Source organism: Oncorhynchus masou, chromosome 4, assembly GCF_036934945.1.
Source record: "Oncorhynchus masou masou isolate Uvic2021 chromosome 4, UVic_Omas_1.1, whole genome shotgun sequence".
Classification (NCBI taxonomy): domain Eukaryota; kingdom Metazoa; phylum Chordata; class Actinopteri; order Salmoniformes; family Salmonidae; genus Oncorhynchus; species Oncorhynchus masou.
The window spans coordinates 1937582-1964800 of record NC_088215.1 but is presented as its reverse complement, the minus strand read 5'-3'; the positions used below and the strand labels follow the sequence as shown (position 1 = coordinate 1964800).

Sequence of the window (27219 nt, the reverse complement as noted above, 5' to 3'; positions counted from 1 at the left end):
CAGTTTACCACCTTGGTGACCCACTGGAATCAAAATGTAGCTAGCAGTTTACCACCTTGGTGACCCACTGGAATCAAAATGTAACTAGCAGTTTACCACCTTGGTGACCCACTGGAATCACAATGAAACACTGCAAAATGTTTAGGTTTTCAATATATCAAACTGTTTCTGCATATTGGTTATTGATTTGGACACGTTAAACTGTTTTGACATTGCTCTATTCCCATTTAGCAAAATGTAATTGAAAAGACGTTGAAAAGATGACTATATATGCGTCCAATATATGTTCGGTTGAAAAGATGTCTTTTCGGGTTGTTTTTTCAATGACTTGAAAACAACTTAATTTCACCATACTTGCAGCCTAAACACATGGACGCAGTATAATAAATTGGTCTATAATCAATTTTATGAACAATCCTACATCACTCCAGTATTTCTTTACAACATTCAAATGCTAATTGTCTTTATTTCACTACTGAAGAAGCATGTCTCAAATCACCTAATTTTAAACATTCAGCCTGACAAAAGATACATGTTTTATTATTCCATGCCTCACCATTATGATAATAATTGTCAATACATATTAACAAAGGGGTGTTTTATTTGATTTTGATTTTCATATTTACAATTAATGTAACATTTAGTCATCATAATTATTTATGCAACCAACTGACAATTTTTGGGTATTTATATTTATTATATTGACATTGTGAAATATTGACATTATATTGACATTGTGCTTTTAGAATATCAGGGTTCATTCTCAGATGTGCCAACCCAATTGTACTAGAGCATGACATTGGGGACTGGGCCCCGATCCAACAACATTTCTATCGAGTGAACCCTGAAAAGAGAGAGAAGCTCTGCAGTGAGGTGGAAAGTTACTACGGATATTGCAGGAGTTTCCTCTTGAAATCAGACGTGTCCGTGGTAAGGACAACTTGATTGCTAATTGTATCAAGGGTGGGCATTCAAAAGGTTTTGCGTTTAGCCAGTGCGTTACCATGGATCACAATTTATTTTGACTGCACGTTTTTCCTGTATTGGAGATTAGTTTTGTTTGGGCTCGTTCCAAGAGAATGAGAGTTCTAGAAGCTAGTGAGTTTTAGGATTCTATAGGGAAAAAAAGGAGAATAAAATTATATGATTGTATTATTTAGAAATGTGTTTTTTTTTTTCTTGTTTTTAATTGTTGACAGCCAGTAGACACCATGTTTATATTGATGAATTTGAAACATTATAGTTGATTATAATGTGAAATGGAAGTTGTTTTCTGTTGGTGGTGAGCAAACTTGTTCTAACAAAAATATAGGATATATTTGTTGTATTTAGGGGGAAGGTGTTACAGGCTTTGGTTTTTCCATTTATGTTTTGAGGTTGGACTTTAGCACTATAGCTCATTAGCACCTAGGACGCACTGATTGGTGTCACCTCCTTAGTCAGTATGTGTTACACCTGTGCTGGCTTGTCCATATCGTTAGTGGGAAGGTGTTTCACCAGAGCTGGTCCAGGTTCTATTTAAGAGTGTCTGGCCCAGTGCTCCAGATGTTTTGATAGATGTGGAGAGTCAACACCTTTAGTTGCTCCACCTTTTTTGGTTTGCTTCCTGTCTTTAAGTTTGGTGTGGGTTTTGTCCAATGATTTTATGCACTACAGGTGAATTACAGGTGAAGTCACTCAATCCAGTCCCTGAGGCCTGTTGGGGGGACCATACCAAGGACTTCCGGTGACAGCTAGCAGAAATAACTACCCGGATTCATATCACACTGCGGGAGGGTAGGACACTCTGACACTGTCGAATAATAAGAGTTCGAGAGGAGAACTGGAATTAACAGAATTCTGGGGGCCATCTCTCGAAAGAAAAATACCTTACCTGTCCTTTCCTCACTGTTCTTGTTCATAGAAGTGAAAATGTGACTCTTGCTAATGATGTGTTTTCTGGAAGAGGGTGGGGCTTTATAGGTGAGCTGTCCATCCTATGCTGCATGGTTGGAGATCTTATTACTGAACCAATGACCCCAAGAAGGCCAGAGGGTAATATTGACATAGTTAAACAAGGAGAAATTAGTATTAACCAAGCATAAGAGATCACTTAATCTGGATAAACAGGAAGTGTGAGTAGGATAGGGAGGGATGTCTCAGTGGAGTTCTATGTAGACCAAGTGGTGTATCTGACTCCTTGACAGTTCAGGACTAAGAGTAGCTATTATGGAAGACCTCTATGCAAGTCTCTGTGTAGTTCATGGAAACATGTTATAGCTCACATCATGTGAGAAGGCTACATAAATCTACATACCCAGCATGGAAGGAGATGTAGTGAAAGTAAGGGTTTCAGTTGATAACCTAGTGCATTCCAGGTAGAAAAAGTTAAAGCAGCTGATTGCTCTATAGTCAGCAGAATACAAGCAGAGTCCCTGACAAAGCAGATACTGACTGTGGAGTTGTCCAGAGCCAAGAGCCGGTGTGGATAGTTCAGAAATGGAATTATTCACCTAAGGGGAACAGCCTGTATGGTAAAGCTATTCATGGAAGCAGGAAAGCCAGATAATAAGTTGTATGGATTTGCACTATTTATATCCACATGTTCCTCTGAAATCTGAGCTTCCTCCTTTCACAGAGGCAACGGGAGACTGTTTATTCAGTATAGTACTCCTGAGAAATATGTGGGGCAAAATCAGTACTGCAATAGGACAGTTACTTCTGATGCGACCAATGAGTGATTTGGCAGGCTGGTTGAGATCTGGGGATTTCAGTAAGATAAGGAGGCCCAGGGCTCACATCTGTTGATTGTGTGGGAGAATGACATGATGGCCGAGTATTACTGGCTAATTGAACAGAGGTATGTGTACTGGTACATTTGAGAATGTCTTTTACACTCATTCAACACCATGACATGGTGTTGACTAAACGGGAGAAAAGAAGTACTCCGACTGGGTCTTTTGATGATAGGGTTTGTATTAATAACATTGTGGTTCCAAGGGTGGCAGATGAGTTAAAAGCTATAAATTAGATCCTGGTAGGATTAGAGTCAAGTATTGTTTGGTGGTCCACTCTCAATGAGAATGTGGATTGGATCAATTATATCTATTGAAAATCCACAGCGCTTCACCAATTATATTTGAGATGTAATGAATGACTTGACAGAATAGAATAGTCTTGGATGTTTGCTGGCTGAAGTGGGTGGGAGTGAAGGTAATTTGACTCCGGGATATAAAGCTGGGATGGATCAGTGACCAAGGCCTTGTCTGGTTTACACACCCTAGTTCACAAGTTGGAAATTAACTCAGGGGTGGATACTTCTCTGAATAATTGGGTTGACAGTGTGTTTGGAAGATGGAAAAATTATGATTACTGTGGTATGGGCTACTTTCACCTGTGTGACTGTGTTAGTTTTGTACGGACGTGGTTGATTGCGTGTATGAAAGTTACCATTTCCAGGACTCTGGAGAAATTGATGACACTTCAGATGGAGATATATGGACCAATCCTAAGCGCTGACCAGTGGAATACAAAATACATGGCTTGGACGTAATAGAAGAATCCGGATCCTTTCACTCGCGAGGAGACCATATTTGATGTTTAGGAAATTTAGATGTTTTCTTGTTTCAATGTATAGACTATTTTTTCATGAAGATTAACCGAAAATCCTGATAAGTAGAATTAAGATTCTAATGTAGGGTTGAAAACAGTTGGTGTTAAGGTTAGATTTGATTAATGATGCGTGAAGAGTCTGATAAACATTAATAATAATGTTGGTTATAAGTCTTCGTATGATAAATCTGATAAAACCTTTTAATAAGGTTAGTTATAAATTTATTCATATTTTAATTTTTTATGTTTGATAAAACTAGATGTAGATTTGAATGTATAATATTTAATCAAAGGGAGGATTTGTTGGAGGAAATTATAGTTGAAATTATTAATTATGTATACATTTTTATTACTATTATGTTATGGTATGAAATGTGTGGGTTTTTGGTTAAACTAGGACTGAAATTGTAGGTAAAACGAACGAATTGTCTGTACATTGCGGGTTTAAAGGAGAAGGATGGTATATCTTTTCAGACAGATAAGTATGTTCTTTGATGTTCCATTAGTGGAGGAGCGTATGTCTTTTAGACAGATTGGAACGTTTGCTTTATGAGGGGAGTAGGAGACAATCTCCAGACCTGAAGACACTGCGCTATTGTGTGGATCGGCGAGAGTGTGAGAACTGATGACGTCATTTTTATCTTCTCTTTAAAATGTAATGTTCTTTGTATTTTGGTTCAGTACTCTCTTGAATTAAATGCTGTTACCTGACTTTTAAGACCGGGGCTCTGTCCATTCTTATAAAAATATTGGGTCTTACAATCCCTAGAATGCATTGACAGAGTATTAAATTCTGATTGGGAAACAATACAGAGGAATTTAGAATTCCTTTAACAGGAAATAATGTGAAAAAGCAGAATAAACAGGGGTTATACACAGCCGGAGTTTGGCTTTCAGAAGCAAAAAAGAGTTGGGGGCGCAGAAAATTTTAAATCTAACGAGTCAAGAGGCGCTGCCATCCGCTCCCGCAGATGAAAAAGTTAACCAATTGGGTGGAGGTGAGGGTAACAAACTATATCCTTCTCGATTATACCAAGAATATAGAGGTAATCCAGTCGATGAAATAGTGGTTGTAAGAATACGGCTGCAGGAGCTACCTGTGAAATTACCACCCATATATGTGGATCCTGTTGAAGCCGAGGGAGGTATAATAGAGTTAGAAAAGGGAATAAAGTCGAGAAAAGTGGATAAGGTGAGTCAAAAGAAAAATATGAAATGTTTTAATTGTAACGAAATTGGACATTTCGCACGGGAGTGTAACACTCCCTGCAAACGCTGTAACCAATGTTGTAATTTAACTGAGGGGAAGATCAGAGGCGACAATCGGGTAAAAAAAGAAGGGTCAGATACAAAGAGCGAGATTAAGGAGAATCCTAACTGAGGGAAAACTTTGGGTCGTTAAATTAGGGCTATTTTCTGTTGTCCAGAGGCCGGAGTTACAAATTTAAACAGAGAAAATGGGTCTATTTGCGGAGAATCTCAGTCAGTTCCAGTGTTGGTGGTATAGTGGTGAGCGTAGCAGTCTTACAAACTGCAATCCACGGTTCGGGTTCCCAGCCGAGGCGGTTAACTAAAATTGATTTTAGATTGTAATTCATCTATATTTATGTTTTGCCTGAAAAAATATGGTCGCTAGTGTTTGTAAAAGACATGAACTGAATGTTTAATATGTGTTTTAGATTGAATTGAAAAAAGTCATTAAAAATAATGGCGAGACAATTTAGTTGTAATGCGCTATTTTGCCCAAAATGATCTGCAAGAATAATGTATTGAGATGGGAGTCGCATCTAAATAAATGTATTATAGAAGAGAAAGTCACCTAAAGTTAAATGTAGGGAATAACGGAGAGATACGATAACCAGAATGTTATATTTTTATGAATCGACGGACATACGATAAACTTAAACAGAGAAAATGCGTGCAATTATAGCTTAGAGTTACTTTTCAAAAGTGGCTAAAAGTTCCAAATACATTTTTTTTTTAAAGGAGCTAAATATCGTAAGGATAGTCTGAAAAGATGCTACAGCTAGCAACGGAATTGCTAGGCATTCAATGGGGCTATATAGTGCAACGCTTTGGACTATAAAATAGGTAAGAATAGTTTAATCGTAAAAAGTTGTGATTGTTTTCCCGAGTATTGATTTTTGGTTAGGTAACGCCAGTGAATTCGAACAAGAAGTTAACATAATCTAAAAACATTATCTGTTATTATGGAGAACAAGTAAATGTCTTATCTTAAAGGGACAGTGCACGTTTATCACAGTGGTTTGAGTGTATGGCAGTGTATAAAATATTTTGGGACGACAATATGAAGATAGACTAAATGAGTTACATGAAACATCGAGAGATTTAAAACAAATGATGTGAAGGGATTATCATAATTATTAGGTTTCGTGTTGTAGTAAAAGTTTGGGTTAAGGGGATTTCCCTGTTCCCAGAGTCAAGATATCTTAAAGGGGTACACTCACATATGGATTATTAGGAGTTTTAATTAGACAAGTGAATAACGTATTGGGAATAGAGTCGTAATTAAAATGCTAAGTCAAAGACGAGACAGTTACTTAGATCAAAATTAATTCTAAATAATAACAAGAGACAATTACGATTTATGCCCATTGAAATGTTTTTATAAAATTAGCGAATTTAGAGATATTGGTTGGGGTTGTAAATTATAATTCAAGATATGAATAGATGTGATAAATTAGGTTTGGTTTATCGAACAACAATTATTTACAATTCATTGAAAGTCGTTACGGATTGGGTAGAGGTTGAGCGCTTGTTGATGACATCACTCGCAAGGCACTTTTTGTCGCCACGGAAATTATGTTGTGACTAGGGGTAACGGAAAAAGTTGTTTGTCTTTTAGAAGGAAAATGCGTGCATTATTGTTTTGAGTCACTTTTCAGAAGTTGATAAAAATTTCCAAATACATTTTTAAAAGTCGTTTGTTTAATGTTGAAAAGCAACCTGTATAGAAAAACATAAATGCATATGTTTCAGGAAATTAGCTAGGTTGAATTTGGTTATTTGAGCTTTTCCCCTGATACGTAGACATCTGTAACAGGGGCAAGTTGTTTTTTTCTTGAGGAACTAGCAGATGTAAACGTGAGTCTCTGAGTAGTTTTGTCATCTGAAGCATTATAGTAGTGAGCTTTTGTATAGTTTGTGTTTTTGCTGATAAAAGTGATTTGTTTATTTGGTTACTGGTTATGGTCAATTTTAGGGTTTGATTTAACTTAGTTAAACATTGTATTCTGGTGTGTTTAAGTAGGATTCCTTATTCCGGGACGGATGGAAGTTATCTAAAATATGTAAATTGGAGGAGCCATGGAAGAATGCGATTGCATTTTTATTAAATATCTGGGATTAAATTACGGATTTCTTACACTGAGAAATGTACAACATTTGCGGCAGAGGGAAAAAGTAATACATTGGATAATAATGTTATCAGGTTAATTGTATCTAAGGGTAGCATGTTCATTTAAGTAAACATATACATAGACATTGTTTAAAATGTATGATTTAATGATTTGAGTCAAAGGGGAATTATCATTAGGTTTAGTTTATAGTTCACTTTTGAGTTTCTGAATCGAAGTAGCATAGTGAATGCTAGTTAGGCGTGTTGTGTTCTTCTGGGAAAATTGAGGTTTAGGTGTCTCATTTTTAGATGTTTCCTGGGATTATAATCTTGGGGAGAGTGGGGGAGATACTGGCCATAAATGACCAAATTGAAAAAGGCCAGGAAGTTTTGATTATCCATTAAGGTTTGCAAATATATACACATAAAACATTTGTTAGGACTATTTGATTTAGTGCAAAGGTATTTTAAAGAGGCACGCTCACATATGGAACTTTATGAGTTTTTATTTTATGAGTTTTAATTACACAAGTGATTTATTTTTATTTTAAGGATAAAGGGTTCTTTAATATGTCTAAGGTAGTATGGAACATGACTATAAAAGGGTGGCATGACTATTGACCTTATCATGGCTATCTTTTGGGGTCTGATCAGCCCCGGGGGAGAGCCATTTGTATACTGAATTGTGGTCAGTTGGGTTACTAATTTTAAGGTAAATTAATTATAATGGAGTTTTAGTTAGGGGTTTAGAATTATTGTTTGAATCACTGAAGAGAAAGTGTTTCAGGAATCTGATTTACAATATTAGCTGTGAAGCTTTTGAATTGGCTGTTATGGATTTGATATTACAACAGAAAATAATTATATTTATCATTGAGAATAAATAGGGGTGATGAATTACTGTAGATATGGTATTCCACACTATGCAAACATATATTAAATTCATGTTATTGTCAGATAGAATACTGAGGATCCCTGAAGGAAAGAGCTTGTAAGTGTAGGAAGGATTTTGATATGGTTAGCATTTGTTTTGGCTCTGTTTAACTATTAGGAGGTTTTTTAAATAGTATTAAAATTTAACAGGAATATAGGACATCTGTGGTGATTTAGGATTATTGTAAAGATTAAGATAGATTGATTGAGGAAATGTAAGGACTTTAGAGATTGCCACTTCTAGACATGTTTTTTATAAAAATCAATGATTAGTGGCATTTTGAGAGATAGGATAGAAAGGAATTACTGTTTAAATCTGTAAATATATATATTTAAGAACATATATAAATAGCACAGCTACTTCTTAAACGAGATAAGACATTTGACAGAGAATTGATACAGGATTGAGATGAATGGATGCCCAAGGGAGAATGGGACATACATGATAATTTACTAATCCTACCGAAGTCATTATTTAGGGTATATAAGGTTGTTACCTGGGCAGAGCCAGGTATCAAAAGGGGGGTGGGTAAGTTAGTGGCCTATTGGATAAGAAACTAATAATTAAAATAAAAAATGTAGCTAACAAATAGGCATAGAAGTTAAAGATATAATCAGATAAAACATGAGAAACTGTTGGTTAACCAAGCCTGTATGTCCAGGATTTTATGCATTACAGGTGAACTACAGGTGAAGCCACTCAATCCAGTCCCAGAGGCTTGTTGGGGGGACCATACCAAGGACTCCTGGTGACAGCTAGCTGAAAGAGCTACCCGGATTCATATCGCACGGCGGGAGGGTAAGACTCAATGACACTGTTGAACAATAAACAGTGTTCGAGAGGAGAACTGGAATTAACAGAATTCCGGAGCCAGCTCTCGAATGAAGTAATCCTCCCTGTCCTATCACCCCTGTTTTTGTTCATAGAAGTGAAGGTGTGTCTGGCTCTTGCTAGTGATGTGTTCTCGGGGAGAGGGTGGGGCTTCACATGGAAGCTGTTCGTCTGAGCTGTCTTATCGTGGATGCCATATTCCTGATACAGCACGTCCTACTTGAGTATGCGGAGAGTGGTAATTTGACCCATGGTTTAGACGATGAGGATTTTGTTCCAAAACAAGCATAAGAGATCTCTAGATCTGGGTAGACAGGAAGTTAGAGTAGAGGTTGGGAAGGATCTCTCAATGGAGTTTTATGTAGACCAAATGGGGTCTCTAACTACATGGCAGTCTAGGACTCTGAGCCATTATGGCATATATCGGTGCAGGTTCCCATATTGATCGTAGACACAGGTCATAGCTCATTTGGAGAGAGAGGGCTATATGAATCCACTCACCCAGTATGGAAGGAGGTGGAGTATAGTGAAGGTGAGAGTTTTTGATTGTAATCCGGAGAGAGGGGTGTATTGCATAAAGTTACGCCTAACCCTTTAAACAGAAATGAAGGAGGATCTAGGGTTGTGGTATGATGGATATGACCAGGTCTTGGTCGACACCCTAGTACGGTTCTGGGTAGAGGAGTTTAGGCCAGTATGGTAAAGCTGTTCACGAAAGCAGGAATGCCAGATAATGACAGTTGCATTGACTTGCACTATTTAAATCCCCAGGTTCCTCCCTTTACAGTGACCGGAGGAGATTATTACCGTTTGGCCCGGTACAATACTCTTGGGAAATAATGTCAGGGTGAGGTTTTACCGACAGATTGGACAGGATTATGCTCCCTTGTACATTTGGGAATGCCTTCACACTCATTCATCACCGAGACATGAAGTTTAGCAAAATGGGAGAAAAGAGCTACTCCATCCGGGTCTCTTGATGACAAAGTATACATTGATAACATTGGGGTTCCACGGGGGGTGCCAGATGAGTTCAAAGCAAGAAATCAGATCCTAGCAGGATTAGAGTTAAGCATTTCCGGGTGGTCTACTCTCAATAAGAACGTGGACTGGATTAATTATATTTATTATAATCAACAGTGCTTTAACAATTATACCAGAGATGCTATTAAAGGTTTGGCAGAACAGACTGAAGCACCCAGCCTGATGGCTTGGCAGAATATAATTGCATTAGATATGTTATTGGCTGAAAAGGGAGAAGTATGCGTGATTATCGGGACCATGTTTGTGCTTACATCCCAAATAACACAGCTCCGGATGAATCAGTGCCCGAAGCCTCAGCTCACCCTGGCTCACGGTTTGGCAGAAAACTCTGGGGTGGATACTTCTCTGACTAATTGGTTTGATAGTATGTTCGGAAAATGGAAAAAAATATTATGATCAATGTATTATGGGCTACATTCACCTGTGTGACTGTTTTAATTTTATGGGGCTGTTGTCTAATTCCCTGTGTACGAGGCCTTATTTCAAGGACTCTGGAGAAATCGATGACAATAGATGGTGAGGTACCAGCGGATTCCAGGTTCTGACCCGTGGAGTGCTGATTGCATGTCTACAGAACAAGTGGACGAATCTGGATCCTTCATTTGCGGGGAATTTATGTTTGAGGAGACCATTTTTGATGTTTAGGGAGGCTAGGTTATATCCTGTTTCAATATTAGACTGTTTTTTATGAAGATTGTAACAAAAATCCTGATAAGAAGAGTTATGATTCTAATAAGCCTGAGAAACAGTCATGGCGAATGCAAGTGTTGGGTTATGTTTAGGTGATGTTTGATGTCAATAAATATTTCTAATAAAAATAGAAATAGGCTTTTTAATATTACAATATAACTACAAAGTGTGATTGGATGTATAATATTTAATCAAAGGGTGGATATGTTAAGGGAATTTTTATCTATAATGACTAATTATGTATACATTTCAATCAGGATGTACTAATCAGAATACTATTATGTTACTGTATATGTATGAATTTTCTTTTTTGATCCCAGTACTGAATATAATGTGTGTGAATGTGGTCAAGAGTTAGAACAATGACTGTCTGTTCCTTGGTACAAATGAATGAACGATATCTTCAGACTGGCTAGAATGCTTATCTAAACGAGAAAACCTTGACTCGTAAATTATATTAAATTGGTAGGGAGACGGATGTGGGAAGGCTTGAGATACAGCCTTTGTACTGGAACGGAGATGGCACGGGTTGAGGCTGAAACTAAGGACGTCATTTTCAGTTTATAACCTGTGGTAAACTGTATCGTGTTCAGTACTCTCGTGAATAAACTCTGCTGTTTGACTTTGAGACTGGGCTCTGTCTATTATTATAGAATAAGGGTCTTATAAATCCTTATGAATTGACAGACTGTTTAATTTTAATTGGATATTAAAACAGAGTAATATAATTCATTTAACACTCTCCTGTGTGTGTTCTCTGGTGTATAGTTAGATTGCTAGATGGAGTAAAACTCTTCCCACAGTGATCATAGTCTAAAGATTTCTCTCCTGTATGAATATGTTGATGCATTTTAAGATCTGATGAAGAGTTTAATCTCTTCCCAGTCAGAGCAGCAGTGAGATTTCCCTCCAATGTGTATTCTCAGGTGTTCTTTTAGTGAATTTGGTATTGAGAAGTATTACCCACAATCAGAGCACCAGTTAGATTTCTTCCCGGTGGGTCTCTGCTGGTGTTTCTGGAGTTCTGATCTGGAGAGACTCTTTTCTGCCTCATCAGCATCATGAAGTTGTTGAGGCTCCCCAGAGGATCCACGATAGTCCCGTATCTCTCCTGTGTGAACAACAAAGTCAGACAGATGATTAAAGGCCCACAACAGCGATAATCCACTCTAAAAGGTGATGTCAATCGTTGTACAACATCATGGCTTTGCTGTTGGCGTCTGTAATGAATGTTAAAATTATTTAAAAATTGTCTTAAAATGAGCAAGAACAGTCATATTTTGTCTTGTTTTCACATAGGTAGTAACATGGATGATTGTAGACTAGAAATAATTTATTCATGTTGTTGAAACTCTAAGCAGTGTGCAAGATGACTTTTGGCCTCCAATAAAGGCCCCTTTATGTGTTTGCCAAAATTGCGGCATGAGGGCAATTTGATTGCAGAAACTCCTCCCTGCTAATGAGGAAACCGATAGTTATGGATGTACTATATCTGCCTGGAGCAAAAATGGCGAGCAAAGATTTTAGTTTTTCACAATGTATTCTGAATGTGAATGGGGGAAAAGTCAGGAGAGTAACATCCATTTCCAGGTTGTTTATGAGCACATTTCACACTACTTTGGATTATAATTTTAAGGCTCGTTTGAATGTCCTGTTTAATATAATGTTTGCTACAGTATTAAGAATTATGTGTAACTATTGAAGAACAGCGTTAATGACAGTATCCATTTGGGTGTTGTCAATAAAGTTAAGACTTTTTGTATTTCACCTTTATTTTAACCAGGTAGGCCAGTTGAGTTTTGTTACATCTAGCCTTCTGACAGTACACCAGAGAACACACACAGGAGAGAAGCCTTATTGTCACGCCTTGGTCATTGTATTTTGTGTTTTCGTTATATATTTGGTTAGGCCAGGGTGTGACATGGGTTTATGTATTGTATTTTCGTATTGGGGTTTGTAGTATTTGGGATTGCGGCTGAGTAGGGGTGTTGTGTGGGCTTGGCTGCCTGAGGCGGTTCTCAATCAGAGTCAGGTGATTCTCGTTGTCTCTGATTGGGAACCGTATTTAGGTAGCCTGGTTTTCACTTTGTATTTCGTGGGTGATTGTTCCTGTCTCTGTGTTAGTGTTCACCAGACAGGCTGTATAGGTTTTTCACGTTCTGTTTGTTGTTTTTGTTATTTCATGTATCGTCATTTGTCTATTAAAAACATGAGTAACCAACACGCTGCATTTCGGTCCGACTCTCTTTCGACAAACTAAGAACGCCGTAACAGAATCACCCACCACACACGGACCGAGCAGCGTGTCAACAGGCAGGAGCAGCCCAAAGAGGAGCTGCGTATTAAGGATTTCTGGACATGGGAGGAAATCCTTGACGGGAGAGGACCCTGGGCTAAACCAGGGGAGTGTAGCCGCCCAAAGGTGCAGCAGGAGAAGAGGAAACAGGAGCAGCCCAAAGAGGAGTACAGTATGGACTATACGACGTGGGAAGAAATAGACAGGTGGGCGGCCGACCCAGAGAGAGTGCCGGAGCCCGCCTGGGATTCGCTGGAGCAGTGCGAAGAGGGCTATAGGAGAATGGAGTCGAAAAGAAAGACACGGCGGCGCAGAGCGAAGCCCCAAAATTTCTTGGGGGGGGGGGGCTCAGAGGGGGAGTGGCTGAGTCAGGAGACAGACCTGAGCCAACTCTCCCTGTTTATCGTGAGGAGCCAAGGAGGAGACCAGAACCGGTGTTGGAGGTGAGCGAAGCAGAGACTGTGAAGGAGTTAATGGGGAAATTGGAGGAGAAAGTAATGAGGGAGTTGCTAGTTTGGTGCTTTAGGTATAAGATTCGTCCGACGGAGCGTGTCGGGGATTTAATGGCACCTGGGTCAGCGCTCCATACTAGTCCTGAGGTGCGTGTTAGTCGGCTGGTGAAAAATGTGCCAGCCTCACGCACTAGGCCTCCTGTGTACCTACCTAGCCTTGCACGTCCTGTGCCAGTCCTGCTCTCAGGCTCTCCAGTACACCTTCACGGTCCAGTCCATCCTGTGCCACCTTCACACACCAGTCCTCCGATGGTAGCTCCCCGCACCAGGCTTCCTGTGCGTGTCCTCTATCCAGTACCACCTCCACACCCCAGCCCTCCGGTAGCAGGTCCAGATCTGCCAGATCTGCCAGTCAGCCAGATTCTTCCAGATCTGCCAGTCAACCAGACTCTTCCAGATCTGCCATTCAGCCAGACTCTTCCAGATCTGCCAGTCAACCAGACTCTTCCAGATCCGCCAGTCAGCCAGGATCCGCCAGTCAGCCAGGATCCGCCAGTCAGCCAGAATCCGCCAGTCAGCAAGGATCTGCCAGATCTGCTAGTCAGCCAGGATCCGCCAGTCAGCCAGGATCTGCCTTAACCACCAGCAAGCCAGGATCTGGTAGATCCATCAACCTGCCTGAGCTTCCTCTCACTCCTGAGCTTCCTCTCACTCCTGAGCTTTCTCTCACTCCCGAGCTTTCTCTCACTCCCGAGCTTTCTCTCAATCCCGAGCTGCCTCAGTCCCGAGCTGCCCCTCAGTCACGAGCTGCTCCTCAGTTCAGTTGGGTTCTGGGTGAGGACTATTAGGCCATGGTCGGCGGAGAGGGTGGATCATCCCAGGACGCGAAGGGGAGGAACTATGACATTTATGAAGTGGGGTCCACGTCCAGAGCCGGAACCGCCACCATGGACAGACGCCCACCCGGACCCTCCCTATGGTTTTGAGGTGCGTCCGGGAGTCCGCACCTTGTTCTGTCACGCCTTGGTCATTGTATTTTGTGTTTTCGTTATATATTTGGTTAGGCCAGGGTGTGACATGGGTTTATGTATTGTATTTTCGTATTGGGGTTTGTAGTATTTGGGATTGCGGCTGAGTAGGGGTGTTGTGTGGGCTTGGCTGCCTGAGGCGGTTCTCAATCAGAGTCAGGTGATTCTCGTTGTCTCTGATTGGGAACCGTATTTAGGTAGCCTGGTTTTCACTTTGTATTTCGTGGGTGATTGTTCCTGTCTCTGTGTTAGTGTTCACCAGACAGGCTGTATAGGTTTTTCACGTTCCGTTTGTTGTTTTTGTTATTTCATGTATCGTCATTTGTCTATTAAAAACATGAGTAACCAACACGCTGCATTTCGGTCCGACTCTCTTTCGACAAACGAAGAACGCCGTTACACTTATAGCTGTACTCAATGTGGAAAGAGTTTTGCTACATCTGGGCAGCTGACTATACACAAGAGAACACACACAGAATAGAAATCTATTTGCTCTAATTGATGTGGGAAGAGTTTTACTCAGTTAAACAGCCTGGTATGACACCAGAGAACACACACAGGAGAGAAATATCTTAGCTGTAATCAATGTGGGAAGAGATACTCTGATAAAAGTTATCTGATCAAACATCAGAAAATACATGGAGTTGTTTGATGATATCAATGAAATCATGTCACAATGTAGAATGTTTTAACATTGTAGTAGGATTATTTTAATGATGTGACAATGTAGAAGCCTAAATGTTTGCCCCTTTATCAATTGATTTCAACATGATATCGATGAGTTATGACAAATAAGTGTTGTGTTCCTTTGTTTAGCGACTCCTAAATTTAAATGCATCACTCCAAAATGTAGCTGACTGTCTTCTGCAGGTTGTCCTCTAACCAGTGAGGAAAAAGATATCTCCCATGTCCATGTGCTTTTTAGTAGTGTTAGTTTCAACAGCACGTACAACCTAGTCGATATTAGTGATTTATTGCTACAACAACGTTTCTGGTGCTTGTGCAGGTTATATGGTGCTTGTTTAAATAAATACAAGTAATATGATTATTGTGGCAGATGTTTGTGTATATAGCACATTTTATGTTTAGGTTTTCAATTTATCCCAAACTGTTTCTGAATATTGGTTATTGATTTGGACACGTTAAAACTGTGTTTTGACATCGGGCTATCCCACCTAGCAAAATGTAATTGAAAAGATGTTGAAAAGAAGACTGCCCGATATGCGTTTGGTTGAAAGTGAAAGTTGAAAATATGTATTTTCGGGTAGTTTTTTCAGTGACTTGAAAATAACTTCATTTCAACTTACTTGAAGGTAGCCTAGTGGTTAGAGCGTTGGGCCGTCATTGTAAGCCAGGATTTATTCCCAGATTCCGTGCGTTTTTTGTGCTGTTAGTTTTAACAGGACGTGCAACCTCATCTCCTTCCTGTCACACAATTGATTTCAGCATGATATCGATGAGTTATGACAAATAAGTGGTGTTCCTTTGTTCAGCGACCCCTACATTTAAATGTATCACTCCCAAATGTAGCTGACTGTCTTCTGCAGGTTGTCCTCTAACCAGTGAGCTAAAATATATCTCCCATTTCCAGGTGTTTTGTTTAGTTGTGTTAGTTCCAACAGCAAGTACAACCTAATTTCCCCCCTAATCGAATTCAATTATTTATTGCTACTTGTCAAAACAACAGCGTTTTTGGTGCTTGTGCAGTTTATAAGGAGCTTATTTTTTAATAATACAAGTAATACGATTATTGTGGCAGATGTTTGTGTATATAGCACATTTTATGTTTAAGTTTTCAATTTATCACAAACTGTTTCTGCATTTGGACTATGGATTTGGACACATTAAAACTGTGACATTTGGGGCTATCCCACTTAGCAAAATGTCGCTAGTCGGAGACTGGAGTCAGGTAAGTAAGCCTAAATGAGGACACCTGGGTTAAGCCTGATTAGGTTCAGTATGAACACCTGGGTTAATCCCGATTAGGTTCAGTAATCTTGAGACGAAACAATGGCAGAGGCAAAAATAATTTGTTCAAAAAAACTTGTGTGAATGAAAAAACGCTCCAAAACAAATGTTGTCAAACCATCCAGTTATTGAAGGTAAAAACCACACTGCTGCTACTGAGCAGTAGAACAAGCAGGTTGGGCTGCAATTTACTGTGAATTCGATGGAAATGTGACCACAAGAAGAAACAACAACAAGAGGTGAGATTTCTGCATTATGATCAGGATTACAAGAACAAACAACAACTAGAGGTGAGATATCGGCATTATTATCAGGATTACAAGAAGAAACAACAACTATAGGTGAGATATCTGCATTATTATCAGGATTACAAGAAGAAACAACAACTAGAGGTGAGAACTGCATTATCATTATTTCACATTTCTCAAATTCATATTTTTGTGACATCACTTCTATTAAATTATCTTTGCCTTTTTATAGACTCTGTGGAAAAACCTTAAACTGTCTTTAAAAAGAGAGAAAAGCAGAGAGATTTACTACTGGTAGTGGACCACCAAAACAACACAACACTGATGAACTGAGTGACTTCCTGTCTGGAATAATAGAGCAGCAGCAACCTCTGGATGGTATACCGGATGATGACCAAACTCTGGATGGTATACCAGATGACCATTTGGACAGTTCAGATGAAGAACTGAGCACAAATGGTACATATACAAACTCACTGTGTACTGGCTCTTTGGTAAATATATTCCTCCATCTGTGTCAATCTTTATTCTTCTTCATTCTAAGAACCATATGAGTTTATTTGTGCTTCTAGCTGTGTTATTTTTTCCAGATGAAAGGAATGTTCTTATGTAGTAACTATTAGAAGACCATGTTACTATGTAGTGACTCTTAGTAGAACATGTTACTGTGTAGTAACTATTAGTAGACCATGTTACTGTGTAGTAACTATTAGACCATATTACTGTGTAGTAACTATTAGTAGACCATATTACTATGTAATAACTATTAGAAGACCATGTTACTATGTAGTAACTATTAGTAGACCATGTTACTATGTAGTAACTATTCGTAGACCATGTTACTGTGTAGTAACTATTAGTAGACAATGTTACTGTGTAGTAACTATTAGTATACCATGTTACTGTGTAGTAACTATTAGTAGACCATGTTACTGTGTAGTAACTATTAGTAGACCATATTACTGTGTAGTAACTATTAGTACCATATTACTACGTAGTAACGATTAGACCATATTACTATGTAGTAACTATGTAGTAACTATTAGACTATATTACTATGTAGTAACTATTAGTAGACCATGTTTCTCATCCTAATATCCACTGTCACCAAGTGGTTGTCCACTATGTTGTCCTCTCTGAAACTGAGACCAATGAAGAGTTGAGGGAAATCATTAAATCCTGAGTTGCACCTTTCCAACAGGCAACAATGTTTGAGAACTCTCAATTAGGAGTGCATCCACCCTGAACATTGATGGAAAACCAGTTGTTATGGTTACGATACTCCTCAGCATCAGGAGTTGATGGGAAACCAGTTGTTATGGTTACGGTACTCCTCAGCATCAGGAGTTGATGGTAAACCAGTTGTTATGGTTATAGTACTCCTCAGCATCAGGACTTGATGGGAACATCACATCCATCTAACCAGCCAATCACTTCTGGGAACTGCCCATATTCAGATAATTGCACTTTATAGTTGGCTTGACCAGCAGCATCAGGAAACTTGATGTAAAGACTCAGTTCACATATGGCTCTGCAGACTTTATAGTTGGCTTGGCCAACAGCATCAGGAGACTTGATGTGAAGACTACTTGGTTCACAAATGGCCCTGCAGACTTTGAACAATTAAACACAGTTGCTTCACTGGAACCACACAAATCACCAGTTTCACAATGAAAGATTCCAGATGCCTAAACCTCAGTGATCAGAAGTTGGAGAGAATTGGGTGAAGGCCTTCCTCTTTGAGACAGAGAGGAAAGTCTAGGCTCAAGCAGAGATATTATCTCCAATGCATTTTCTTTGTACATAGGAAAGCGGTCTAAAAAGTAATGTAATGGATAACTCCTATCCGCCAGTACTGGTCTGACCTCTGTAGTGCATGTTGGTCTTCATTTAGACATTCCACATAGTCCAAGCTCCCTCACAGACAGCACAAAGCAGAAGTTAAACCTGCCTCTTTCAAAGATTCATATAAACTTCCATTTAGTCCTAAAGTAGCTCTAATCTGCCCTCTTGCAATCGGCTTTGTTTAGTCCAGAACAGACTAAATCTACCACTATTTAAAGAGAAGGTTGTGCAAGTCACTTTGAGATAAGAGCTCAAACAAGCATTTTAGTCTGGGACTAAGTTTAAGATTAGCTGGGAAACCAGCCCTGAATGTTTTATATAATATGACTAGATGTGTTTGTGTTGCAGGGGCAGTCAAGAAATGGAACTGCAAGGCCACAGGACATGACATAATCAGAGCTGTGGGAGACCACCTCAAACCTCTGGTAGAGCCAGGGGTGGTGTTTACCACTCCACACCTTCAGCAGGCTGGAAAAGTGGGATTGATCTGTTTGATCCATTTAAAAAACAAAACAAAAAAAACAAATCGGTTCTCAGTAATTGAATCCTTTGACGTATTGTTGATTTCAACATATGCACTGAATTTGTACTGTTTTTCATACTAAGATGGTGCAAGAGTCTGTTTATTGGTTCCGTTTATTTTGCAATATGTTCAAACCAAGCTTTAATTAAACAGCTTGTCACAAAAAAATCAAAATAAACTAAAAAACATACATAGCAAACAGAACAACAACTGAAAGACTGATGAACATTTCAAGGAAATGCCTTTGATTAGCAAGAACTGGATGTTACAACCCAAAATATAAGCTTGTTTTACTACATTGTTTGTTGTTACATTCCCCAGCAAGAAAACCATAAACGTCACTTAAATAGAAGAGGGAACTAACAAAGTCACTGACAACAAAAATTAAACAGGTGGGGTATTCTAAAAGAGAATGAATCCTGATATTCTAAAATAAGGGCAAAAAGGTCAATATAATTATACCCGAAAATTGTCAGTTGATTACATAAATAATTATGATTACTAAATGTTACATGAATTGTAAATATGAAATATCAAACCCAAATGTACACCCCTTTGTTTATATGTATCGTATGCATAACATAGAACATAAAGTAACATGTATAAATCACTGATATCGATTTGGGGGGAAATCAGGATGTACATGATGTTGAAACGTACACAACTAAACAAAATACCTGGAAATGGGAGATATCTTTTACCTCACTGGGTTAGAGGACAACCTGCAGAAGACAGTCAGCTAGTGATGCATTTAAATTTAGAGGTCCCTAAACAAAGGAATGCAACACTTATTTGTCATCACTCATCGATATCATGTCAAAATCAATTGTGCAGAGAGGATGTTAAAACTAACAGCTCAAAAACCACACACAATCTGGGAATAATGTGTACATCACTGTTTAGAGGACAACTTGTAGAAAACAGCTAGCTACATTTTGACGTGTTGCATTTTGATTCAAGTGGGTCACCAACATGGTAAGTGTAACACTACTCTTTTTGTGTTAGTCACTTTTTGTTAAATCACAAATAGTACTCTTTCAATTCAGAGCGTGGATTTTTCCAAGGCTAATATCCATATCACGCTGAAATCAATTGAATGGGGCAAACGTTTAGGGTTCTACATTGTGAAATTCCTTAAAATACTAACAACATCAAAACATTCTACATTGTGACATTAATTCATTGATATCACGAAATAACTCCTTCATGTAAGCTCAAAAACCACACAGAATCTGGGAATAATGTGTACATCACTGTTTAGAGGACAACTTGTAGAAAACAGCTAGCTACATTTTGATGTGTTGCATTTTGATTCAAGTGGGTCACCAACATGGTAAGTGTAACACTACTCTTTTTGTGTTAGTCACTTTTTGTTAAATCACAAATAGTACTCTTTCAATTCAGAGCGTGGATTTTTCCATCCATATCACGCTGAAATCAATTGAATGGGGCAAACGTTTAGGGTTCTACATTGTGAAATTCCTTAAAATACTAACAACATCAAAACATTCTACATTGTGACATTAATTCATTGATATCATGAAATAACTCCTTCATGTATGCATTGTCTGATGTTTGATCAGAGATCTTTTATCAGAGTATCTCTTGTCACACTGATCACAGCTATACGGTTTCTCTCCTGTGTGTGTTCTCTGGTGTGATGTCAGCTGGCCAGATCTACCAAAACCCTTCCCACATTGACCACAGCTATACGGTTTCTCTCCTGTGTGTGTTCTCTGGTGTAGAGTCAGATGGCTAGATTGACCAAAACTCTTCCCACATTGGCCACAGCTGTACGGTTTCTCTCCTGTGTGTGTTCTCTGGTGTAGAGTCAGATGGCTAGATTGACCAAAACTCTTCCCACATTGACCACAGCTATAAGATTTCTCTCCTGTGTGTGTTCTCTGGTGCACTGTCAGCTCTCCAGATCGACCAAAACTCTTCCCACATTGACCACAGCTATAAGGTTTCTCTCCTGTGTGTGTTCTCTGGTGCACTGTCAGCTCTCCAGATCGACAAAAACTCTTCCCACATTGACCACAGCTATAAGGTTTCTCTCCTGTGTGTGTTCTCTGGTGTAGAGTCAGAGAGCGAGATGTTGTAAAACTCTTCCCACATTGACCACAGCTGTAAGGTTTTTCTCCTGTGTGTGTTCTCTGGTGTTGAGTCAGATGGCAAGATTGACCAAAACTCTTCCCACATTGGCCACAGCTGTAAGGTTTCTCTCCTGTGTGTGTTCTCTGGTGTTGCGTCAGATGGCCAGATTGACCAAAACTCTTCCCACATTGACCACAGCTATAAGATTTCTCTCCTGTGTGTGTTCTCTGATGAATTTTAATGCCTGATGAGGTGAATCTCTTCCCACAGTCAGAGCAGCAGTGAGTTCTCTTCCCTGTGGATCTCTGCAGGTGTTTATTGAGTTGTTCTGATCTGGAGAGACTCTTCTCTGCCTCTTCAGCATCATGAGGTTGTTGAGGCTCCCCAGAGGATCCACAATAGTTAAGTATAGCTCCTGTGTGAACAACAAAGTCAGACAGATGATTAAAGGCCCACAACAGCGGTAATCCACTGTAAAAGGTGATGCCAACAGCGAAGCCATGATGTTGTACAACAATTGACATCTGTAATGAATGTTACAATTATTTGACAATTGTCTTAAAACGAGCAAGAAAAGTCATATATTGTCTTGTTTTCAAATTAGTAGTAACATCGAATGATTGTAGGCTAGAAATAAGTTATTCATGTTGTTGAAACTATAAACAGTGTGCCAGATGACTTTTGATTTCCAATATAGGCCACTTTCTGTGTTTGCTAAAATTGCAGCACGAGGGCAATTTGATTGCAAAAACTCCTCCCTGCTAATGAGGAAACCGATAGTTATGGATGTACTATATCTGCCTGGAGCAAAAATGTGGAGCAAAGATTTTAGTTTTTCACAATGTATTCTGAATGTGAATGGGGGGAAACTCAGGGGAGTAACCTCCATTTCCAGGTTGCTTATGAGTACATTTCACACTACTTTGGATTATGATTGTAAGGCTCGTTTGAAAATCCTGTTTAATATAATGTTTGCTACAGTATTATGAATTATGTGTAATTATTGAAGAACTGCGTTAATGACAGTATCCATTTGGGTGTTGTCAATAAAGTTATGATTATTTTTTACAAAAAAAATTATTTCACATAACAATAGAAAAATCTATATACAGTGTGTGCAAATGGAGTAAGTATGTAAAAGGAGGTAAGGCAATAAAAAGGCCATAGTAGCGAAGTAATTACAAATTAACACTGGAGTGATAGATGTGCAAGTAGAAATACTAGTGTGCAAAAAAGTAAATAAAAACATGGGGATGAGGCAGGCAGTTGGATAGGCTATTTACAGATGGGCTTTGTACAGCTGCAGCTATCGGTAAACTGCTCAGATAGCTGATGCTTAAAGTTAGTGAGGGAGATATAAGTCTCCAACTTCAGCAATTTTTGCAATTCGTTCCAGTCATTGGCAGCAGAGAACTGGACGGAAAGGCGGCCAAAGAGGTGTTGACTTTGGGGATGACCAGTAAGATATACAGTCTAACCAGACAACAACAAATACCTAAGTCAGAATCGTCCAGAGTAGTGACGCCAGTCAGGCGGCGGGTGCAGATCGGTTGAAGAGCATTTAATTCTACTAGCGTTTAAGACCAGTTGGTGGCCACAGAAGGAGTTTGGTATTGCATTGAATGGCATTGAAGCTCGTTTGGAGATTTGTTAACACTATGTCCAAAGAAGGGCCAAATGTATACAGAATGGTGTCGTCTGCGTAGAGGTGGATCAATGAATAACCCACAGTAAAAGCAACATCATTGGTATATACAGAGAAAAGAGTCGGTCCGAGAATTGAACCCTGTGGTACCCCCAAAGAGACTGCCAGAGGTCTGGACAACAGGCCCTCCAATTTGATGCAGAACTCTATCTGAGAAGTAGTTGGTGAACCAGGCGAGTCAGTCATTTGAAAACCCAAGGCTGTTGAGTCTGCCGATAAGAATACGGTGATTGACAGAGTCGAAAGCTTTGGCCAGGTCGATGAAGACGGCTGTACAGTACTGTCTTTTATGGATGGCAGTTATGATATTGTTTACTACCTTGAGTGTGGCTAAGGTGCACCCGTGACCAGCTCGGAAATCGGATTGCACAGCAGAGAAGGTACGGTGAGATTCAAAATGGTCAGTGATCTGTTTGTTAAAACTAACAGGTCTGTGAGAGCCGGAATTCTTACTGGTTGGTAGGTGATCAAATACTTACGGTGGGGAGAACAAGTATTTGATACACAATCCAGAAAATCACATTGTATGATTTTTAAGTAATTAATTTGCATTTTATGGCATGACATAAGTATTTGATCACCTACCAACCAGTAAGAATTCCGGCTCTCACAGACCTGTTAGTTTTTCTTTAAGAAGCCCTCCTGTTCTCGACTCATTACCTGTATTAACTGCACCTGTTTGAACTCGTTACCTGTATAAAAGACACCTGTCCACACTCAATCAAACAGACTCCAACCTCTCCACAATGGCCAAGACGAGAGAGCTGTGTTAAGGACATCGGGGATAAAATTGTAGACCTGCACAAGGCTGGGATGGGCTACAGGACAATAGGCAAGCAGCTTGGTGAGAAGACAACTGTTGGCGCAATTATTAGAAAATGGAAGAAGTTCAAGATGAGATGAGATTTCTATGATATTTATTTATCAGGCTATTTTGTACAATGTTAGCATTTTTTAGCTTTATGTAGCTTATTAAAAAGAAAGTTAGCAACGGCAATAAAAATGTTTATTTATAATTTTCATTTATATAGAATGTTGATTAACCACAGAGAATGATGTTGAGATAAAGACTATAACTATCATTACTATTATAAATTAAACGAAACTGTTCCAATAAAATGTGAATATGAAAATCATAACTGGCACCAGATCAGTAGAAATGGTCAGATAACTTGGCACCAAATGGAAAGGGTTGCTGACTGCTGGTGTAGCCTATTACCAGAAACTATAGGAGCATAACATCAGAATTTACAAAGGCCAGCAGTAGCGGGAGGAGTAGGCGAAGGAAGAGGTTTTTTCTGATGGTTAGGCTATCTTGTTTCAGATGGGTGTCATCAATAGCCCATAATGAAAACAGATAAACAGAAATACCTTATTTACATAAGTATTCAGACCCTTTGCTATGAGATTCGAAATTGCTTTCAGGTCTTGTTTCCATTAATCATCCTTGAGATGTATCTACAACTTGTTCAGAGTCCACCTGTGGTAAATTCAATTGATTGGATATGATTTGGAAGGCACACACCTGTCAATATAACATCCAACAGTTGACAGTGCATGTCAGAGAAAAAAAAACAAGAAATTAGGTTGAAGAAATTGTCCGTAGAGCTCCAAGACAGGATTATGTCGAGGCACAGATCTGGGGAAGGGTACCCAAAAAATTCTGCAGCATTGAAAGTCCCCAAGAACACAGTGACCTCCGTCATTTTTAAATGGAATACGCTTCCTAGAGCTGGTCATCCGGCCAAACTGAGCGATTGGGGGAGAAGGACCTTAGTCAGGGAGGTGACCAAACACCTGATGGTCACTCTGACAGCACTCCAGAGTTCCTCTGTGGAGATGGGAAAACTTTACAGAAGGACAACCATCTCTGCAGCACTCCAACAATCAGGCCTTCATGGTAGAGTGGCCAGACGGAAGCCACTCCTCAGTAAAAAGACACATGACAGCCTGCATGGAGTTTGCCAAAAGGAACCCAAAGGATGGATGGAATGGAAAAGGTTGCCGACTGCTGGTGTAGCCTATTACCAGAAACTTTAGGAGCATAACATCAGAATTTACAAAGGCCAGCAGCAGCGGGAGGAGGAAGAGTTTTTTTCTGATGGTTAGGCTATCTTGATCTCTGGCTCCCGAGTCATTTGTGTGTCTTAATTATCTAATCAGCGTGCTTAAAACATCAGACCAGTTCAGTACATATAGTTGATTTAATTAAAACACATGGGGTGTGTCTATATATGGAAAATAAACGTTATAACATTTCTACCAATCGGTTTGTAGAAAGAAAAGGTGACTCTTGGTTGACCCACCATTTTTTTAGTTGGGGCCCCAGCGCATTCATTAAGTTCAGACCGCTTCCCCTTTTACACATTTTGTTACGTTAACTTATTCTAAATTAGATTTTTCTTTTTGAATTATATCAAAATGTAAAATATTTTAGTAATGCTTGAGACTCAATTAAATCAATGAATGATTTTGAGGATGCACAGTGTTTGTTTACATTTACTGATAAACATTGGAGTAAAAAAGCTTATATTTTGGGTTCTGATGGGTACGACAGTTGAACTAAGCTCATGAGGCATTTATAAGTGACTTCTTCAAGAAACAATGGGTACATATCATTAATGTATAAGTCCCAAAATGGATGTAACAACTGCTGAATGCCCCTTTAAGACTACATATTGGGCTAATCTAATAGGAGAAATTGAAGACTACAGTATTTCAGGCAATGTCATTAGATGCATTTGATCAATTGTTGACGTTTTGTTGATGATCCACTCTTGATGTTCTACTCGTTACAGTGTAGCTTCAGCCATTCCTACAAAACAACATTAAAGTGTAGAACCCCTTTACTGCATATCGGTTAAACGACTGCAGAGAAGGTACTTACTGGTGTGAAACAGATCTCCAACCTCCTCTACTTCCTCCTTCAACGTGACAGTCATCTCCCCCTTCTCCTCCTTCTTCACTCCAAAAACTGCATCCTCCTCTTTCTCATCCTCCTCTTCTTTTACTGTAACATCTTCCTCTTTCACTGTAACGTTTTTCTCTTCTTCTTTCACTGTAACAGCCTCACCCCCTAATTCTTGTTTAACTGTGACATCCTCCTCTTCCTTCTCCTCTTTCACAACAATGTTTAGCCACAGACCTTCTTTCTCCGTCCAGCAGACCTCCTCTTCTTGAACAGGAGGAGAGTAGTTGAGTGAACTCATGGTCGGGGATGTTAGCTTGCTATCATTAGCGACTAGGCTAGTGCTACCTAAACCAGCCAGCTACTATAGCTGACTAATACAAAATAACGTAATATTAAATGAAACAGGTTAACAAGTTTAGACACAGAAGTGTGTCGAAAACACAGTAGCTAATATACACCGAAAGCGTATAAATAGCTTGAATCTTTCGGCTATGTTGGTTAGCAAGCTACCGAGGTGGTTGACGACCTGTTTAAGAAGAACCGTCCACTAGATTATACGTCACGCTGGCAGCGTCGCCTGAAAGACGCACATCGCCGTCTGCAGGGGAAACGCAGTTGAGGATCATATTTTTATTTTCAGACAAAGATTATTTTAAATGGATTTAATTAAATAATACTATTATATTGACACATACAAAGACCTGAACGTGTTGATTGATTAGTGCAAATAAAAAGACGTTTACTACAGAACATTTAAGGCAGTTTAATTTAATAAGTCATACTAAACTTAAATAAGTAGCTAGCTTATGTAGGTCTACACTGCTCCTACAAGGTGTAATACATCATGTATATGTATATAATGAACAGACTAAGTCTATACTGCTCCTACATGGTGTAACAATACATCATGTAGATGTATATAATGAACAGACTAGGTCTATACTGCTCCTACATGGTGTAACAATACATCATGTAGACGTATATAATGAACAGACTAGGTTTATACTGCTCCTACATGGTGTAACAATACATCATGTAGACGTATATAATAAACAGACTAGGTTTATACTGCTCCTACATGGTGTAACAATACATCATGTAGACGTATATAATGAACAGACTAGGTCTATACTGCTCCTACATGGTGTAACAACATTCCTTCCCACTTTTTCCGCATTGTGTTACGTTAGCCTTATTCTAAAAATGATTTCAAATACATTTCAAATACTCAAATTGACAATACCCCATAACGACAAAGCAAAAACGTTACATATGTTTGCTAATTTATTAAAATCAACTGAAAAATCCCAGTTACATAAGTATTCAGACCCTTCACAAAGTACTTTGTTGAAACACCTTTGGCATCGATTACAGCCTCCAGTCTTCTTGGGTATGACGTTACAAGCTTGGCACACCTGTATTTGGGGAGTTTGTTCCATTCTTCTCCACAGATCCTCTCAAGCTCTGCGAGGTTGGAAGGGGAGCGTTGCTCACAGCTATTTTCGGGTCTCTCCAGAGATGTTAGATAGGGTTCATGTCCGAGCTCTGGCTGGGCCACACAAGGTTATTTAGAGACTTGTCCCAAAGCCACTCCTGTGTTGTCTTGGGTGTGTGCTTACGGGCGTTGTTCTGTTGGAAGGTGAACCTTCGCCCCAGCCTGAGGTCTTCAGTGCTATGGAGCAGGTTTTCATCAAGAGT

At 39.2% G+C, this 27219-nt stretch overlaps 1 protein-coding gene across 1 annotated transcript; it reads right to left on the bottom strand.

Annotated features, from left to right (window-relative positions):
- Nucleotides 1-18903: 18903 nt before the first annotated feature.
- On the bottom strand, nucleotides 18904-26064 carry LOC135521272 (zinc finger protein 135-like). The gene is made up of 2 exons (XM_064947199.1): nucleotides 25498-26064; nucleotides 18904-21320 (listed from the first exon to the last, which is right to left on the bottom strand). Exons 1-2 carry the CDS (start codon nucleotides 25817-25819, stop codon nucleotides 20362-20364), a joined length of 1281 nt encoding a protein of 426 aa, XP_064803271.1. The 5' UTR covers nucleotides 25820-26064; the 3' UTR covers nucleotides 18904-20361.
- Nucleotides 26065-27219: the final 1155 nt, after the last annotated feature.

What these genes read in the sequence shown, in the direction of transcription:
- LOC135521272 (XM_064947199.1), bottom strand. Translation starts at nt 25,819, where the DNA reads ATGAGTTCACTCAACTACTCTCCTCCTGTTCAAGAAGAGGAGGTCTGC. An exon ending in TGGAGATCTGTTTCACACCA is followed by an intron (nt 21,321 to 25,497) that starts GTAAGTACCTTC and finishes TTGTTCACACAG; the next exon opens with GAGCTATACTTAACTATTGT.